Consider the following 18754-nt stretch of genomic DNA (forward strand, 5'->3'; position numbering starts at 1 on the left):
GCCCCTTCCCTCTTTTTCCATTCTTCATTTTGGTTAACCTCTCAATGCTTCTTTTCTTCTCAGCTGTGCATCACCTCCCTCTGGTTCCTCTCTCCCTTTCCTTTATTTCATGGTGTACTGTCATCTATTATACTTCTTCTCCTTCAGCTCAACTATCCCCTCCCATCTTCTTACTGCAACCCTGCTGTCCCACTCACCGTTTCTGCCAGCTTCTACTCTTTCCCCCACCCCTACTTCCTTACACCTGCCTCTGCCCCTTTTCTTTCCAGTCATGATGAAGAGTCTTGGCCCGAACATCAACTGTTTCTTCCGCTCCATAGATGCTGCCTGACTCATTGAGTTCCTCCAGAATTTTTTGTGTGTTGCTCAGGGTTTTCACCACCTGCAGAATCTCTTGTGTTATTGTGACATTGGAAACCTGCTGGACCACTTCACTACTTCATGGCTGACCTGTGCCTGATCTCCAACTTCCCTTTTGTTTATAAAAGTCCCTTGATGCTATTTTATTTAATGATTAAATCCAGAAGATTGCATGATTCAAGTCAACATTGTGACCAGTAATTTCAAAATAACAAGTAATTACTGAGTTGTTTTTCATTTCAGAGTCCCAGTGTCTGTTTCATTTTTGTTTGGTAGCAACAGATTGTGATAATGCTTTTTCCACATATGTCTCTTTCAGACCCATCTTTTGTTCCTTTATTTGTTCCCAAGTGTATTAGTTCCCTCCAGTTTTCCTTTACTTTTTGGCATTCAGTTTTTCCATCACCAACTCGCCTTTTATCTGCCTTCCCCTTCTCCTTTTATCCCTCAAACAGGCATCTAGTCCTGTGCCCCTCCACCCGGATGTCCATCATGGACCTTGCAAGCTGGTGTGGGGCGCTTTGGTCGAGGGTCACAGTGGCCAGAGACCCGGTCAGCATCGGAGGGCTGGGGCGGGGCATGCTGACGTCGACAAAGATGGCCGCTCACATCCGGGGTACCCGGCCAGCATCGGAGGGTCGGGGGCGGGGCGTGCTGACGTCGACAAAGATGGCCGCCCACATCCGGGCATGCAAGATGGCGGCCCCCACGTTTCACCCGCAGCGCCGCACTCCGCTCGAGGTTGAGACTTACGGACCTTGGCGAAGTGGCCCCGCTTTCCGCAGCTGGAGCAGGTCGCTTCTCGCGCTGGACAGTGTTGTCGAGGGTGTTTTCTATGGCCGCAGAAAGAACAAAGCACAGGCATCTGACGGGCCACCACCGTGGTCGGGTTCGGGGAGCTCGTGGAATCGCGACTGGCAGCGGCGTTGGCGAATTCGCTCCCGGGAGCCGGCGGTGGCGGGGTCTGAGGTGTCCACGGAACCGGCGGGGAATCGTGCGACTGGACAGCGTCAGCATTATGCAAAGCAGCTTCTAGAGCGTTGGCCGTCTCTATCGCCGAGCGTAAGGTAAGGTCGGCATTTTCCAGCAGTCGCTGGCGCATGTACACTGACCTCAGTCCCGTCACAAAGGCATCTCGCACCAGCAGCTCCGCATGCTGTTCTGCCGTGAGCGTCTTGCAGTCGCAAGGTCGGACGAGTGTCTGTAGTGCTCAGAGAAACTCAGCGCACGATTCGCCAGGCCGCTGTTGCCGGGTAGCTAAACGATGTCTTGCGTAGACGTTCACCGGCCGCAGGTACTGTCTTTTGAGGGCGTCCAGTGCCCCATCGTAGGTCGGCAGGTCCCGGATAATGGAGTAAACTTTGGGGGTGACCCTCGAGAGTAGAATTCTGTGCATAACGGCGGGTTCAGTTGCACGAACCTCCTCCAAGTACGATTGGAAGCATGCAAGCCAGTGTTCAAAAGCGAGAGCTGCGTCAGGGTCCTGAGGGTCCAAATCCAACTGGTCCGGACGCAAAACGGTTTCCATGTTTTAAAACTTCCAGTCAATAAAATTGATGCACCATCAATAACTCATACTGAGACGTAAGGCGAGACATCGGCTTTTATTGACTGGAAGAAGGAACCAGGAGTGAGTGTCTATCATACTACATCCTGGAGACTGAGGCCGAGTGTCAGGCCTCAGATCGCCTTTATACAGTGGCCTGTGGGAGGACCCACAGGAGCAGTCAGCAGGGGGCTTGTCCAGACAGGCACATAGTTCACCACACTTCCCCTTCTCCTTTTATCCCTGCTTCTTAAAACCTGTGCTTCACTCACCTCTCCTAGTTCTGAAGAAAGCTTATGACCTGAAATTGACACCATTTCTCTCTTCACAGATACCGCCTGACCGGCTGAGTATCTCCAACACTTTCAGTATTAAGTTCCCTGCTCTCTTGGTGGCCCATTGCTGAGTAGGAAGTAATAAACAGCTGAACTGATGGTTTTGTGATATATCCTGGCTCAGGTAAATACACTATCAAGCAAAGTAACAAACATGCTTTTACATTAACCTTTTAATTTACAGCTAATAAAAACAAAATGATACTAACTTAATTTTGAAGATTTATATTGTGTCATAAATGTCATGAGTACATGTACAAGAGTTGTCACAATGGATTTTGGATATTGTGCATATTGGAAAACTGTAACTGCCATGATAACAGTACACACATAAAATACTGGAGCAACTCAGCAAGCCAGGCATCATCTATGGAAAAGAGTATTGTCAACGTTTTCGGCCAAATAATATATTGTTCATCCAGAATATGTCACTGGGTATAAAAACTCCCTGTAACATTTGGTCCAAGCTCAACAGGAGATCCAAGTACAGGGAACAAAACAAAACTCAATTATAATGCCCTTGGAAGGATGCAAGATTATTTTCAGAAATTTCTTAGAAGTAGGGAGAATGTAAAAAAATTATTTTTTAATGAAGTGTTTGCATTGGTGTTTCAACATTGAATTCCAAATATTTTATTTTGATTATAGGGTAGGTGAGAATAACTGTAGATTGCTTAACATCTGAAATGAAAATGCACATTAAAATATTTTTTCACAAAGCTTTTCCCATACATTTTCCTTAACTTCCTTCCTGGCTCCAAGAATTTCCTCGCACACAATAAATTTACTCAATGCTTGTGGCCTATACCAGATTATTATAGACTGGAATTTAAACCTTTTGTATAATCTATGGCCTCAAGTTTCTCAACTTCACCTGGGGTTACAAAGGAAATATAAAGTTCCAAACACAATTTATTGATCACCAGGAAATTTTACCACATTTACTATGATTGAAAACTATACGTTTAAACAAATACCCTAAAAGTAACTTTCATGCTTTTAACTTTTATCTCTTCTGCCTTTCCTGAATAGCCCTGGAAATGAGTAACTTAGCAAAATTACTTTCAGTTAAGAGACCAATTTTAGAATAGAAAATCAAAAAGTAGTGGATTCAGCCCAGACCACCACGGGTAAAGTCCTCCCAACCAATGAGCACAACTACATGAAATGCTATTGCAGGGAAGCGGTGCCCATCTTGAGAGATACATATTATTTTCTTCTCACGCTGCTGCCATTAGGAAGAAGGTACAAGAGCCTTAGGACACACACCAGCAGATTCAAGAACAGCTACTACCCCTCAACCATCAGGATTTGAACAAAAAGGGGATAACTTCACTTGCCCATCATTGAAATGTTCCCACAATCAATGGACTCACTTTCAAGGACTCTTCATCTCATGTTCTCATTATTTATTGCTATTTATTTATATTTGCATTTGCAGAATTAGTTATCTTCTGCATTCTGTTGAATGCCCTAGCTGGGGGGTCTTTCATTGATTCTGTTATAGTTACCTTTCCATAGATTTGTTGAGTATGTCCACAAGAAAATGAATCTCAGGGTTGAATATGGTGACATATATGTATTTTGATAATTAAATTTACTTTGAACTTTGAGATGAAATCACTTCATGCTAAAGCTAACATCAATAGCGGTGTAAAATGTGCTTAGAAATAGTGAGGGGGAAAAAGGAAAAGAAGAAACGGATAATTGACAGCAGACAGAACATTGCAGGTGACATTCATGAATGAGAGATTTATGGTAACACAAAAACTGAAATAAGGAATATTGGGTTTTACCAAATATGAAGTATTACTGTGTTAATATCATTCAGACATGAGGTTAATTTGACTCAGTAAGTTGGACACTTAACCCCAATTCACTTTGGTCATGGGTACAAGTCACAGTTTAGTATCCTGATACAATATTCAAGCTACTGCTCCAATGCAGAAGTGAGAATGGTATCGCACTGTCAGAATCGTTCTTTAACCAAAGTATTATTCAAGGAACTGTTGTGGTGCTGAGTTGGATCGTGGTCAATCTCATTACCCAGCCAACATTATTTGTAGCCATGTGTTATACAGTACATTCATGGGATGTGAACTTTGCTGAAAATACTGGCTTTTATTGCCCACACTGCGATATTGTTAATCAGATCTGGCATCACCTATAGACTAGTCCAGATAAAGAGAGCAGATTTCTTCCCAGAGGAAGAACAGTAATTAACCAGATGGGTTTTTATGACAATCCAAGAGTCTCCAGGTTACCATTACTGAGGCTAACTTTGATTCCAGGCTTTACTTAATGACTTGAAATTAAATATTTTAGGTGTCATGGTGGGATTTAGTCTCTTGTCTTTGCACTAACAGTCCAAGATGTTGGCTGCTAATCCTGTAAGTTAATCATTAACACTAATAGTTAATGCTAACTGTGCACAAACTGGCAGTGAGCTTTTTTTTCTTGTAACGATGATTACATGCCTACTTTGCTAACTCAAGCATGTAGGTGGGAGGCAGTGTTATGATGGTGCTCAATGGCAGCTCCTTCGAGCTCACCTGCAAAAACAATTTAAATTTTTCAGGGTTGATGGGGTTCTGTTGAAGACCCTGACCTGGAGGTACACTCAGACTTCTGCTCTTTGCAGTGGTGTGACCCGCTCCCAAGGGCTCACGGCTGGCTGCTTTTTGAAATCCCATGGATGTGGCCTTGAAGACTAGCATGCCTTCGGGGTTCTAAGGATCTACGGCTCTGTGGATGGGCTGAATCCATGCCGGTGCCGCAAACTGAAGCATTGTGGGAGGGAAATGGAACAGCGGCCCAGCTGTCGGAGGCTCTGTACTCGACGAATTGTGCTCTCTCTCTCTCTCTCTCGGTTATTGCTGAATCTCGAGTCAGAGAACTCAGGGGAAAAAAGCAGCGTGACAGACTTTTAACACCGTAAGTCAGCAGGTTGTTTTGTTATATCTCTCCTCTTGCTGCGAAAGGGAACACCTCTTTTTCACCTTATTAGGGGGAGAGAGAGAGAGAGAGAGAGAGCCTGTGGTGTGTCAAATTGTTCTGTGATTAATTAGTTTTGTTGTATTGTGTCTTTCTTAGTGAAGGGTGCTGATTTTTTTTTGATGAAGGGGGGGAGAGGTTGTTGCTTTGCTGCTGTTTGTACATGGGGGGTAAGTGGGGGGCTTTGGGGTTCTAACATTTTTACTGTCACTCATTCCTTGGGGCACTCTTCTGTTTTCATGGATGTCTGCAAAGAACAAAAATTTCAGGATGTACATTGATACTAAATCAACTAAATGAAATTTTAAAAAAATCTAAGACAGCCATATCTGTTGCTGATATCATTGTTCAAAAGTGGACTTTTTCTCATCGTGGGACTGTGAAGATTACTCCTGCAACTAGTAATAAAATTTGCTTATTATTTAACAAAATTTTTCTCTCATCTTGATACTCTGAGATTAATAAGCCTTTCTATTAATTTATTATCCTTATGTATCACAGCACAAGTGTGAAGAAAGTAATAATCCTTTGCTGGGTGAAATTTGATGGTGAGGCATCATCAATCTACAGTAGGCCCTCCTTTTCTGTAGGTTCAGCATGTGCGGATTCAACCAACCATGGATCAGGAAAAGCCGGAAGTTCTCTCTCCAGCACTCGTTGTTTGACCATGTATGGACTATTTTTTCTTGTCATTATTCCCTAAACCATACAGTATAACAACTGTTTACAAAGCATTTACATTGTATTAGGTATTATAAGTAATCTAGAGATGATTTTAAAGTACAAGCAGTCCCCGGGTTATGAACAAGTACTGTTCCTGAGTCCATCTTTAAGTCGGATTTGAAGCTGGAACAGGTACATCCGGTATTATTTAGTGTCAGTTAGTCATACTTTTGTCTTAGTATATAGTACTACTGTTCTATGCATATGAGACACTAGAAAAGTATGTATTTCAATAATTAAACCACTGCATTGCTTAATAATAATTGTAGTTTTCATCGGGGCAGGGCCTTTCACGTTCTCCATTAAAGTTGTCTGATCGTTGACCGACTGTAGTCTAACACTTTTCCAATGACCGATGGCGTTTCACCTCTTTCCGATTGCTTTAAAACTTACACTTTATTTCCAATCGTGATCGTCATTATTTTCATGAACAGAAACACTGCAGATTCAGAGCTGTACTGCTGGGTTCTAATGTCCACTGCACTGAGACAGGTTGAATAAGGGCCTAGAGCATCCGTGTTTTGTGGTATCCGCGGGGGTTCCCAGAACCAATCCCCCACAGATAAGGGGGGCCGACTGTACTCACAAAAAGAAAATAGACAGAGATGTTTGCTGTGGGAGGGAATATAGTGTTTCGGAAAAGAGGTACATTATGAGTCAGACATTATGAATAATGTACAATCTATTTTGTAATAAAACAAGGTATGTTTTCCAGTTACTCATTTTGCCCACATAATTCAAAATTTTTCTCTCATCTTGATACTCTGAGATTAATAAGCCTTTCTATTAATTTATTATCCTCATTATCTAATTCCACTTCAAAGATGAAATTAGACTACCAGTTCACTTTTATGTAGAAGGGACTGGAATGTAGGTACTATAATGTACAGTGTACAATAAATACATTCTTTTACTGCATCAAATGATGTTTGATCTTAGTTATGTTTTGTGAAAAGAGGCTTCAGATTATTTTAATCATAGAAAAGATTCAACAGGTTATAAGCTACTAAAGTTAGTGGCTGCACAATATGCGTCTATTGCTAGATACAATTAATGATCAATTATAATTTGCATGATAAGAAGAAAGGTGGCATATATGTTGAAAATCTTAATGATGCTTGCTGCCTACTGCATTAAGGAATATCATGCTTCAGAGACAGGCCCTGAAATCAAAAGGCATTTAATATATAGAGTTGGAACAAAGACTGTGACACTCCTTGTATTTCAAAGTAACTTTTTGATTGAAGTAAACTAACTGACAGTGAATGTACTTCCAGGGTGCCTAGGGGCAACTCAAGTAGCTACAGTACTCTCAATGGATATGCTTAAATATTTTCATTTCAGCCTGATACAGCTAAAAGCACAACTACTTCCAAGGTCAGTACAGTCAGCAAAGTTGTCTTAATGTGTTTAAATGAACTATCGCCGCTTAAAACGCACAGAAACAACTATGCCTGTGACTGTAGATCAGGGTTACAAGTGCGTTTAAGGAAATGGGGATCTCAGAGCCAGGGTGCTGAATCAGAGGGACATTAGGACTGCGTGTGTCCTTTGTTTCACAGAGTCCTGGTTAACCCCTTCTGCACTGGAAGCAGCAATTCAGATCAACAGGTTTACTATACACCATCAGGATAGATCTAGAGAGTCTCTCAAACGCAGAGGTGGAGGACAATGCCTCATGATCAACACTTCTTGGTGCTGTCCCAATTCTGCTCACCAGACCTGGAATATCTAGCGGTTAAATGCTGTCCTTTTTACCTACCCCGGGAGTTCTCCGGGGTCATTCTGGTAGCAGTTTACACTCCACCTCAGGCCAATGTCAATCAGACTTTAGATGATCTGAGCAATGGGATCAACATGCACAAAACAGCACATCCTAACACCGTCACCATTGTTTCGAGAGATTTTAACCAGGCCAGTCTGAAAAAAATCACTAAGCAACTACCATCAATAGGTCACTTGCAATACCAGAGGAAACATCACGCTGGACCATTGCTACACACCATAAAGAATGCCTACCGTGCTATTCCACATCCTCACTTCAGGAAGTCTGATCATCTGGCTGTACTTCTATTCTCTGAGTATAGGCAGAGACTGAAGACTGCAGCACCAGCAGTGAGGACCAAGAAGGTATGGACAAGGGAAGCACAGGAGTGCCTACAGGACTGCTTTGAATCGGTGGACTGGACTGTATTCAGGGATTCATCTTCAAATCTGGTTGAGTATGCTGTAGTTGTTACCGACTTCATTAAAACCTGTGCGGATGAGTATATACCCACAAAGACTTACTGTACATTCCCAAACCAAGAGCCATGGATAAACCAAGAGGTACATCATCTGCTGAAGGCTGAATCTGTGGCATACACGTCTGGCGACCCACGCCTGTACCAGAAAACCTGGTATAGTTTGTGGAGGGCTATTTCAAGGGTGAAGAGACAATCTTGAATGAGGTTGGAAGAAACATTGGATGCACGGCAACTCTGGAGGGCTTGTAAGACATTACTTCCTGCAAAGAGAAACCCATAGCATAAATGGTAGCGATTCTTCACTACCAGATGAACTCAATGCCTTCTATGCCTGCTTTGAAAGGGAGAATATACCCACAGCTGTGAAGATCCCTGCTGCACCCGGTGACCCTGTGACCTCTGTCTCAGAGGCCGATGTGACACTGTCTTTAAAGAGACTGAACCCTCGCAAGGCAGTAGGTCCCGATGGAGTACCTGGTAAGGCTCTGAAAACCTGTGCCAACCAACTGGTGGGAGTATTCAAGGACATTTTCAACCTCTCACTGCTGCTGGCAGAAGTTCCCACTTGCTTCAAAAAGGCAACAATTATACCAGTGCCAAAGAAGAATAACACTGAGCTGCCTTAATGACTATCGTGTAGCACCCACACCTACCGTGATGAAAAGCTTTGAGAGGTTGGTCATGACTAGACTGAACTCCTGCCTCAGCAAGGACCTGGAACCACTGCATTTTCCCTATCACCACAAGAGATCAACGGCAGATGCATCTCAGGATGCTGTTCACCGACTATAGCTCAGAACTTAATACCGTCGTTCCCACAATCCTGATTGAGGAGTTGCAGAACCTGGGCCTCTACCTCCCTCTGCAATTGGATCCTCAACTTCCTAACTGGAAGACCACAATCTGTGCTGACTGGTGATAACATAATCTCCTCGCCGACGATCAACACTAGCGCACTTCAGGGATGTGTGCTTAGCCCACTGCTCTACTCTCTATACACCCATCTCTGTGTGGCTAGGCATAGCTCAAATACCATCTATACTGTAAATCTGCTGACGATACAGCCATTGCTGGTAGAATCTCAAGTGGTGACGAGAGGGCATACAGGAGTGGGATATGCTAACTAGTGCAGTGGTGTCACAGCAACAACCTGGCACTCAACATCAGTGAGACGAAAGAGCTGATTGTGGCCTTCTGGAAGGGTAAGCTGAAAGAACACTTGCCAATCCTCATAGAGGGAACAGATGTGGAGAGAGCGAGCACTTCCAAGTTTCTGGGTGTCAAGATGTCTGAGGATCTAACCTGGTTGCAATAAATCAATACAGTTATAAAGAAGGGAAGACGGCAGTTATTAGGAGTTTGAAGAGATTTGGTATGTCAACAAATACACTCAAAAACTTCCATAGATGTACCACGGAGAGCATTCTGACAGGCTGCATCACTGTCTGGTATGGGGCGGGGGGGGGGGGGGGTGGGAATGCTACTGCACAGGGCCAAAAGAAGCTGCAGAGAGTTGTAAATTTAGTCAGCTCCATCTTAGGTACTAGCCTACAAAGTACCAAGGACATCTTCAAGGAGCAGTGTCTCAGAATGGCAGCGTCCATTATTAAGGACCTCCAGCACCCAGTACACGCCCTTTTCTCGCTGTTACCATCAGGTAGGAAGTGCAGAAGCCTGAAGGCACAAACTCAGTGATTCAGGAATAGTTTCTTCCCCTCATAGCTACAGCTTGTAGCTAAAGTTATTTAGTGAATCATAAACACAAGAAGGTCTGCAGATGCTGGAAATCCAGAGCAATACACACAAAATTCTGGAGGAACTCAACAGGTCAGGCAGCATCTATGGAAATAAATTAACAGTCAATGTTTCGTGCTGAGACCCTTCTTCAGGACTGAGAATGAAGAGGGAAGATGCCAGAATATAAAGGTGGGGAGGAGGGAAAGAGGCTGGCTGGAAGGTGATGGGTGAAGCCGGGTGGGGTAAGGTCAAGGGCTGGACAAAAAAGAATCTGATAGGAGAGGAGAATGCATAGTAGGAGAAAGGGAAGGAGGAGGGGATCCAGAGGGAAGTAATAGGCAGGTGAGAAGAAGGAAAAGATCAGAGTGGGGAATGGGGGGGGAGTTGGGGGAGAAATTTGTTTATTGGAAGGAGAAATTGATATTTATACCATCATGTTGGAGGCTACCCAGATGGAATACAAGGTGTTGCTCCTCCACCCTGAGGGTGGTCTCATCTTGGCACAAGAGGAGATCATGGATTAACATGTCAGAATGAGAATGGGAATTGGAATTAAACTGTTTGGTTACCAGGAATTACCACTTGTGGGGGATGGTGCAGAGGTGTTTGTTGACCCAATTTATGATGGGTCTCACCAATATAGAAGAGGCTAGTACCAGACACAATAAACAACCCCAACAGATGTACAGGCAAAATGTTGCCTCACCTGGAAGAACTGTTTGGGGGTCCTGGATGGAGGTGAGGAAGTGGGTGTATGGGCATGTGTAGCACTTGTTCTGCTTGCAAGGATAAGTACTGGGAGGGATGAATGGACAAGGGGATCTGTTCTCACAGTGTGGGATATCTCTAAACTTATTTCCTTCTAATGCAATTACCTTCTCTGAGGCCTTCACATTTACCACTTATTTTCTTCAGTTACTATGCAAGGACGTTGTTTAATTTCCTTCTGAGGCCAGGGCGATGGATGAAAATATATGCACATAAATGAATTAGGACAAGAAAAGAATTGCACTTGTATTGTGCTCTTAAATCTGGTTAAAAACTTCAATGTACCTCACAGAAGACTAATGCATGCCCAAGGAATGACTGAAAGAGGAAGCTGTAAATGTTTGCTGAGTATAACAATTGGCAGTGGAGGCTGGGATTTGCAAGGAAGAGTTTCTGTGTGTGAAAGAAAGGGCTTAAATGGTACCATTTGCAGTATCCAATTTCCTGACGGACTTTGCAGTCTAAGAGGTATTATTGACATGTGAGAAATCTGGCAGCTAACTTACTCACGCTAACAACCCACCCACAGCAGCATGATAATGACCAGAACATCTGTTTAAGTTGTTTGCAGAGAAGTAAACATTGACCAGAACACAGGGCTAACTCTCCTAGCCTTTCCTCGGATATTCACTGCTGGATGTTTTTCTTCCAATGAGTGGACAGAAAGGGGCTTGTTTTAACTTCTTTTCCAAATGGTGAACTAGTGCACTCTTCCCACAATACAGTGAAATCCAGGGCATTGTTTTTGTGTCCCTGTAGTGAGACTTGAACCAACAAAGACTGACCATGTAGTAAGATCTTTAAATAACACTTCCATGCTTTGAGACTAACGGGCTGCTGGTAAACACCCCCTCCTCTATTTCCCAATCTGACCTTTTACCTCTTTTCACGGCCTGTTACTTCCTCGGGTCCCCTCCTCCTTCCCTTTCTCCTACAGCCCACTCCTCTCCTATCAGATTCGTCCTTCTCCAGCCTTTCCCACCCACCTGGCTTCACCTATCACATTCCAGCTAGATTCATTCCCTTTCCTCCACCTTCTTATTCTGGCATCTTCCCCCTTCCTTCTCAGTCCTGAAGAAGGGTCTTGGCCTGAAATGTCTACTATCTATTCATTTTCATAGATGCTGCTCAGTTCCTGCAGCATCTTGTGTTTGTTGTAAAGGGCTTAAAATCTCTTTCACTGAAAGTGGAACATTGACCAGAAGCAAGGAGAAGAACGAACCCTAGCTGTACTTAAAAAGTACGTGGACCAGCATCTAAAGTGCCACAAACCACAAGGATATTGATCGACTTCAGGAAATTGGGAACCTGCAAGGCCGTGCCCTCACCTCTTTACTACATCCTTTATACTCTCACAAATGTGTGGCCAAATTCTGCTGTCACTCTATTTACCAGTTTGTAGCTGGTGCCACTGTACTGAGCTGGATCCCAAACAACAATGAGATGCAGTACAGGAAGGAGATTGAGAATCTGGTGGCATCAAGTCAAGTCAAGTCACTTCTTATTGTCATTTTGACCGTAACTGCAGGTACAGTACACAATAAAAACAAGACAACATTTTTCAGGACCATGGTGCTACATGAAACAATACAAAAACTACACTGAACTATGTAAAACAACACAAAAATAACTACACTAGACTACAGACCTACCCAGGACTGCATGAAGTGCACAAAACAGTGCAGGCATTACAATAAATAATAAACAAGACAATAGGCACAGTAGAGGGCAGTAGGTTGGTGTCAGTCAGACTCTGGATATTGAGGAGTTTGATGGCTTGGGGGAAGAAACTGTTACATAGTCTGGTCGTGAGAGCCCAAATGCTTTGGTGCCTTTTCCCAGATGGCAGGAGGGAGAAGAGTTTGTAAGAGGAGTGTGTGGGGTCCTTCATAATGCTGTTTGCTTTGTGGATGCAGCATGTCGAGTAAATGTCTATAATGCCTGGAAGAGAGACCCCAATGATCTTCTCAGCTGACCTCACTATCCGCTGCAGGGTCTTGCGATCCAAGATGGTGCAATTTCCGAACCAGGCAGTGATGCAGCTGCTCGGGATGCTCTCAATACAACCCCTGTAGAATGTGATGAGGATGGGGGGGGGGGGGGGGGGTGGGAGATGGACTTTCCTCAGCCTTCGCAGAAAGTTGAGACGCTGTTGGACTCTCTTTGCTATGGAGCTGGTGTTGAGGGATCAGGTGAGATTCTCCGCCAGGTGAACACCAAGAAATTTAGTGTTCTAGACGTGGTGTTTAGACAACAATTTCTGCAAAATGAAGGAGCTGAGCATTGACTTCAGGAAGCTGGATGGAGTACAAACCCTGCTCTGGGTCAGTGGTGCTCAGGTGGAGATGGTTGTGAGCTTCAAATTCATAGGGGTAAATACAACCAGTCTCATTGGACAGCAAAGACTTTGCTTCTCGAATACTTTTGGTTGTATTGTAGCGGTGTGCTACAAACAGCGCTAAAATTACGACACGGAGTCGGTAACTGCAGTCGAAGGAAAAACTTTATTCGAAAACTTCAGCCTCACTTTTAAGCCTCTGTCAACCGGCCCCCCATGGCGAAGAGGCTCCAAAGCTCTGTGCTCGCAAACCCCCGTAGGCTATCTAATTGTGAGTCGGTTCGGATACGCTAGGAAATGAGGCGCTACATAACCCCCCCCCCAGAACCGGCGATACACCCCCCAATGTCCACAGCCTGGGCCAGAACCTGCTTGGGAGGTCGGCCTCTGCGCCGAGGCGCCGGAAACTCGGCCGGTTGCGCCAGGTCCACATGGGCCGGCTTGAGGCGGTCCACCGTGAAAACCTCCTCCTTCCCCCCAACGTCCAGCACGAACATGGACCCGTTGTTCCGGAGCACCGTAAACGGCCCCTCGTATGGCTGCTGCAGCGGTGGCCGATGCCCGCCCCTTCGTACAAACACAGTTCCGTAGGTCTTTGGGTACGCAGGTCGGGTGCCGCCCATGCTGTGAAGTGGGTATGGGGGCCAGGTTACCGAGCTTCTCGCGAAGTCTGCCCAGGACTGCAGCGGGTTCTTCCTCTTGCCCCCTCGGGGCTGGTAGGAACTCCCCGGGGACGGCCAGGGGCGCGCCGTATACCAACTCGGCCGACGAGGCGTGCAGGTCGTCCTTGGGCGCTGTGCGGATGCCGAGAAGGACCCAGGGAAGCTCGTCCGCCCAGTTGGCTCCTCGCAGGCGGGCCATGAGGGCCGACTTCAGGTGACGGTGGAAACGCTCCACTAGCCCGTTCGACTGTGGGTGGTAGGCAGTGGTGTGGTGCAGCTGAGTCCCCAAAAGGCTGGCCATAGCTGACCACAGGCTGGAGGTGAACTGGGCGCCTCTGTCGGAGGTAATGTGGGCTGGTACACCAAAGCGGGATATCCAGGTGGCGAGCAGGGCTCGGGCGCAAGATTCGGAGGTGGTGTCGGTGAGCGGGACCGCCTCTGGCCATCTTGTGAACTGGTCCACGATAGTCAGGAGGTAACGCGCTCCGCGCGACACTGGCAGGGGGCCCACGATATCCACATGAATGTGGTCGAAACGCCGGTGGGCGGGATGGAACTGCTGCGGTGGGGCTTTGGTGTGCCGCTGAACCTTGGCCGTCTGGCAGTGCATGCACGTTCTGGCCCATTCACTGACCTGTTTGCGGAGACCGTGCCAAACGAACCTGCTGGAAACCAGCCGGACAGTTGTCCGGATGGAGGGATGCGCCAAGTTATGAATGGAGTCGAAAACACGTCGCCGCCAGGCTGTGGGGACGACCGGACGGGGCTGGTCGGTGGCGACGTCACAGAGTAGGGTCCTCTCACCTGGGCCCACGGGGAGGTCCTGGAGCTGCAAACCAGAGACTGCAGTCCTGTAACTCGGAATCTCCTCATCTACCTGCTGTGCCTCTGCCAGTGCCTCAAAGTCTACCCCTTGGGAAAGGGCATGAACGGTAGGGCGAGAGAGCGCATCCGCCACGACATTGTCCTTACCCGAGACGTGCCGGACATCCGTTGTGTATTCAGAGATGTAGGACAGGTGGCGTTGCTGGCGGGATGACCAGGGGTCGGATGCTTTCGTAAACGCAAAGGTAAGCGGTTTGTGGTCCGTGAACGCGGTGAAGGGCCGACCTTCTAGGAAGTACCTGAAATGCCGGATTGCCAGGTAGAGCGCCAACAGTTCCCGGTCAAAAGCACTGTACTTGAGCTCGGGTGGCCGCAGGTGTTTGCTGAAAAACGCCAGGGGTTGCCAGCGACCTGCGATGAGCTGCTCCAGCACCCCACCGACTGCCGTGTTTGATGCGTCCACTGTGAGGGCGGTAGGGGTGTCCATTCTGGGATGTACTAGCATTGCGGCGTCAGCCAAAGCTTCCTTCGTTTGAACGAAAGCGGCGGCGGACTCCTCGTCCCAGGTAATGTCCTTGCTCGGACCCGACATCAGGGCGAACAGGGGGCGCATGATCCGGGCAGCTGAAGGGAGGAAGCGGCGGTAGAAATTGACCATACCTACGAATTCCTGAAGGCCTTTGATCGTGGTGGGTCGGGGGAAGTGGCGGACCGCATCTACCTTAGCGGGCAGAGGGGCTGCCCCGTCTTTAGTAATCCTGTGGCCCAGGAAGTCAATGGTATCAAGTCCGAACTGGCATTTGGCAGGGTTGATTGTAAGACCGTACTCACTCAGTCGGGCGCAGAGTTGACGGAGGTGGGACAGATGCTCCTGACGACTGCCGCTGGCTATGAGGATGTCATCCAAATAGATGAACGCGAAGTCCAGGTCCCGTCCCACCGCGTCCATTAACCGCTGGAACGTCTGTGCGGCATTCTTCAGGCCGAACGGCATGCGGAGGAACTCGAAGAGGCCAAACGGGGTGATGAGAGCCGTTTTGGGGACGTCGTCAGGATGCATCGGGATTTGATGGTACCCTCGGACAAGGTCGACCTTGGAGAAGATCCGGGCGCCGTGCAGGTTTGCCGCAAAGTCCTGAATGTGCGGCACAGGGTAGGGGTCCGGTGTGGTAGCCTCGTTCAGCCTGCGGTAGTCGCCGCACGGTCTCCAGCCCCCCGTCGCTTTGGGCACCATGTGCAGGGGGGGAAGCCCAGGGGCTGTCGGACCGCCGGATGATCCCCAATTCCTCCATTCTCTGGAACTCCTCCTTCGCCAGTCGGAGCTTGTCCGGGGGAAGCCGCCGAGCACGGGCATGGAGGGGTGGTCCCTGTGTCGGGATGTGGTGCTGTACGCCGTGCCTGGGCATGGCTGCTGTGAACTGCGGTGCCAGAACCGATGGGAACTCCGCCAGGACCCTGGTGAAGTCGTTGTCGGACAGCGTGATGGAGCCGAGGTGAGGGGCTGGCAACTGGGCCGCGCCCAGGGAGAACGTCTGAAAGGTCTCGGCGTGTACCAGTCTCTTCCTGGGCAGGTCAACCAGCAGGCTGTGAGCTCGCAAAAAATCCGCACCCAGAAGCGGTTGGGCTACGGCGGCCAGTGTGAAGTCCCACGTGAACTGGCTGGGGCCGAACAGTAGCTGCACCTGACGGGTGCCATAGGTCCTTACTGTGCTGCCATTCGCGGCCCTCAGGGGGGGACCCGGTGCCCTGCTGCGGGTGTCGTAACTCGTCGGAGGTAAAACGCTGATCTCAGCCCCAGTATCGACCAAAAACCGGCGTCCCGACCTTCTATCCCACACATACAGGAGGCTATCCCGATGGCCAGCCGCCGTAGCCATCAGCGGCGGCTGGCCCTGGCGTTTCCCGGGAACTTGCAGGGCGGGCGGCAACGGCGGGCTTCTGCGCCCCACCGCTGGTGGTAGAAGCACCAGTGGTCATTGGGCCGGGGGTTGGCGGGCTCTGCGGCCGGGCCTGGACTGGTTTGCTGCCGGGAGCGTGGCTGGGAGATCTGTGCGATGGACGCCCCGCTCACCTTTTTGGCGTTCCACAGCAAGTCCGCCCGGGCTGCCACCTTCCGGGGGTCACTGAAATCCGCGTCGGACAGCAGCAGGCGTATGTCCTCGGGCAGCTGCTCCAGGAATGCCTGCTCAAACATGAGGCCTGTGTGTCCCTCGGCCAGAGACAACATCTCATTCATTAAAGCCGATGGAGGTCTGTCGCCCAAGCCATCCAGGTGCAGTAAACGGGCAGCCCGCTCGCGCCGTGAGAGTCCGAAAGTCCTGAGGAGCAGGGCTTTGAATTCCGTGTACTTGCCGTCTGCCGGGGGCGACTGTACGAACTCCGCGACCTGGGCAGCTGTGTCCTGGTCGAGGGAGCCCACCACGTAGTAGTAGCGGGTGTCTTCTGAGGTGATCCGGCGAACGTGGAATTGGGCTTCGGCTTGCTGGAACCATAGGTCCGGGCGCTGTGTCCAGAAACCCGGCAGTTTCAACGAAACCGCATGAACAGAGGCGGCGTCGGTCATTTCTGGTCCAAAAATCGTTTGGACCGTCGGGGTCACCAATTGTAGCGGTGTGCTACAAACAGCGCTAAAATTACGACACGGAGTCGGTAACTGCAGTCGAAGGAAAAACTTTATTCGAAAACTTCAGCCTCACTTTTAAGCCTCTGTCAACCGGCCCCCCATGGCGAAGAGGCTCCAAAGCTCTGTGCTCGCAAACCCCCGTAGGCTATCTAATTGTGAGTCGGTTCGGATACGCTAGGAAATGAGGCGCTACAGTATCTTACGTATTGTATCTTACCTATGAAGATCACCATGAAATTTCCTTTCCACACACCATTTTGAAATTTCCTATATTATTTCAATTCATAATTCAAGTCAATTAAAATGTTGCCCACAATGTCAGCTGAAAAATTTTCTATCTTGTCCAGGCATGTCTTGGTGTGTTTAGGCAGGATGGATGCTGCATGACAGGACAGGTTTTAGAAAGAGTAAGAATTTCTATGAAGGATTTTGATATTTGAAACAGGTGTTTCCCAGAATAATTGGTGCCAAGATTAAGGAAGGCATTTTTTCTTGGTCCACAGTTAATAACAGGCAATTCGAAGAACTTCTAGTGGGACCGGAGAAAATCACATGGAAGGCATTCAAAGATGTCGTTGAAATTTTTCTTGGCAACTACAGAGCACCAAACTACACACAGCTGGTTGACAGCAGGCTTCAACATACAAAACCATGAAGTGCATCATGTCCCTAAAGATTCATTTTACGCATTCCCATTCAGGCTTTTTCTTTGCAAATTTTGGCACTGTCAGTGACAAGTGTGGTGAAAGATTGCACTAGGACATTGTGGTTATGGAGAAATGATATCAGGGCAACTGGAATCTATCAGTACTGGCTGATTATGTTGGACACTTAAGTGAGAAGTCTCAGACACTGAATACAAATGAAATCAACAAAACATTTTTAGCTTAGTTGAACTATTGTAAAGCATCAGCACTGTTATGCATCTAAGTGCAATATATTCAATAAATGTTAATTTCTTGTTTCACCAAATTCCTATGTAATACAAGTAGTCTGAAATTATATTTCTGTTCAGCTTCAGGCAGTCTATCACAAACAAAAAAAATTCTGAGGAAGCAACACTTACGTGAAAGTTTGTTGTCAAGCGTATCTCTATGACCCCCATCTACCTGTAAGCACAACTTTTGAGGAATTATGGATCAGTATTCCTGGATCCTTCTGTTCTACTGTACTCCTCAGTGCCCTATCACTCACTGTCTAACCCTGGATGGTCCTCCCAAATTGCAACACTTAGCACTTGTCTGCATTAAGTTCCATCTGCCATTTTTCAGCCCATTTTTCCAGCTGGTCCAGATCCTATTGCAAGATATGATAGTCTTCCACAACACCCCCAATCTTGATGTCATCCACAAATTTGCTGATTCAGTTTACCACATCATCGTCCAGATCGCTGATCTAGCTGGCAAACAACAAAGGGCCCAGCACCAATCCCCACAGCACTCTACTAGTCACAGGCATCCAGTCAGACAGACAAATATCTACAACCATGAAGCCACTGTCTAATCCAATTTACTAATTCATCTTAATTGATAAAACCTTCTTGCAAACCTCACATCTGGCAATTTGTCAAATGCCTTGCTAAACTCCATGTAAGCAA

At 47.3% G+C, this 18754-nt stretch overlaps 1 protein-coding gene across 1 annotated transcript in view; it reads left to right on the forward strand.

Moving 5' to 3' along the window:
* Nucleotides 1-407: 407 nt before the first annotated feature.
* LOC132378690 (uncharacterized) overlaps nt 408-18754 on the forward strand; it is a 48775-nt gene continuing 30428 nt past the window's right edge. Inside the window, exons 1-2 of the mRNA XM_059945796.1 lie at nt 408-1427; nt 2238-2365. Of these exons, the coding sequence (XP_059801779.1) occupies nt 652-1427; nt 2238-2256 (795 nt within the window). The 5' untranslated portion in view covers nt 408-651 and the 3' untranslated portion in view covers nt 2257-2365. The remainder of the gene's footprint in view (nt 1428-2237; nt 2366-18754) is intronic.

This window comes from Hypanus sabinus, chromosome 20, assembly GCF_030144855.1.
Source record: "Hypanus sabinus isolate sHypSab1 chromosome 20, sHypSab1.hap1, whole genome shotgun sequence".
Lineage (NCBI taxonomy): Eukaryota > Metazoa > Chordata > Chondrichthyes > Myliobatiformes > Dasyatidae > Hypanus > Hypanus sabinus.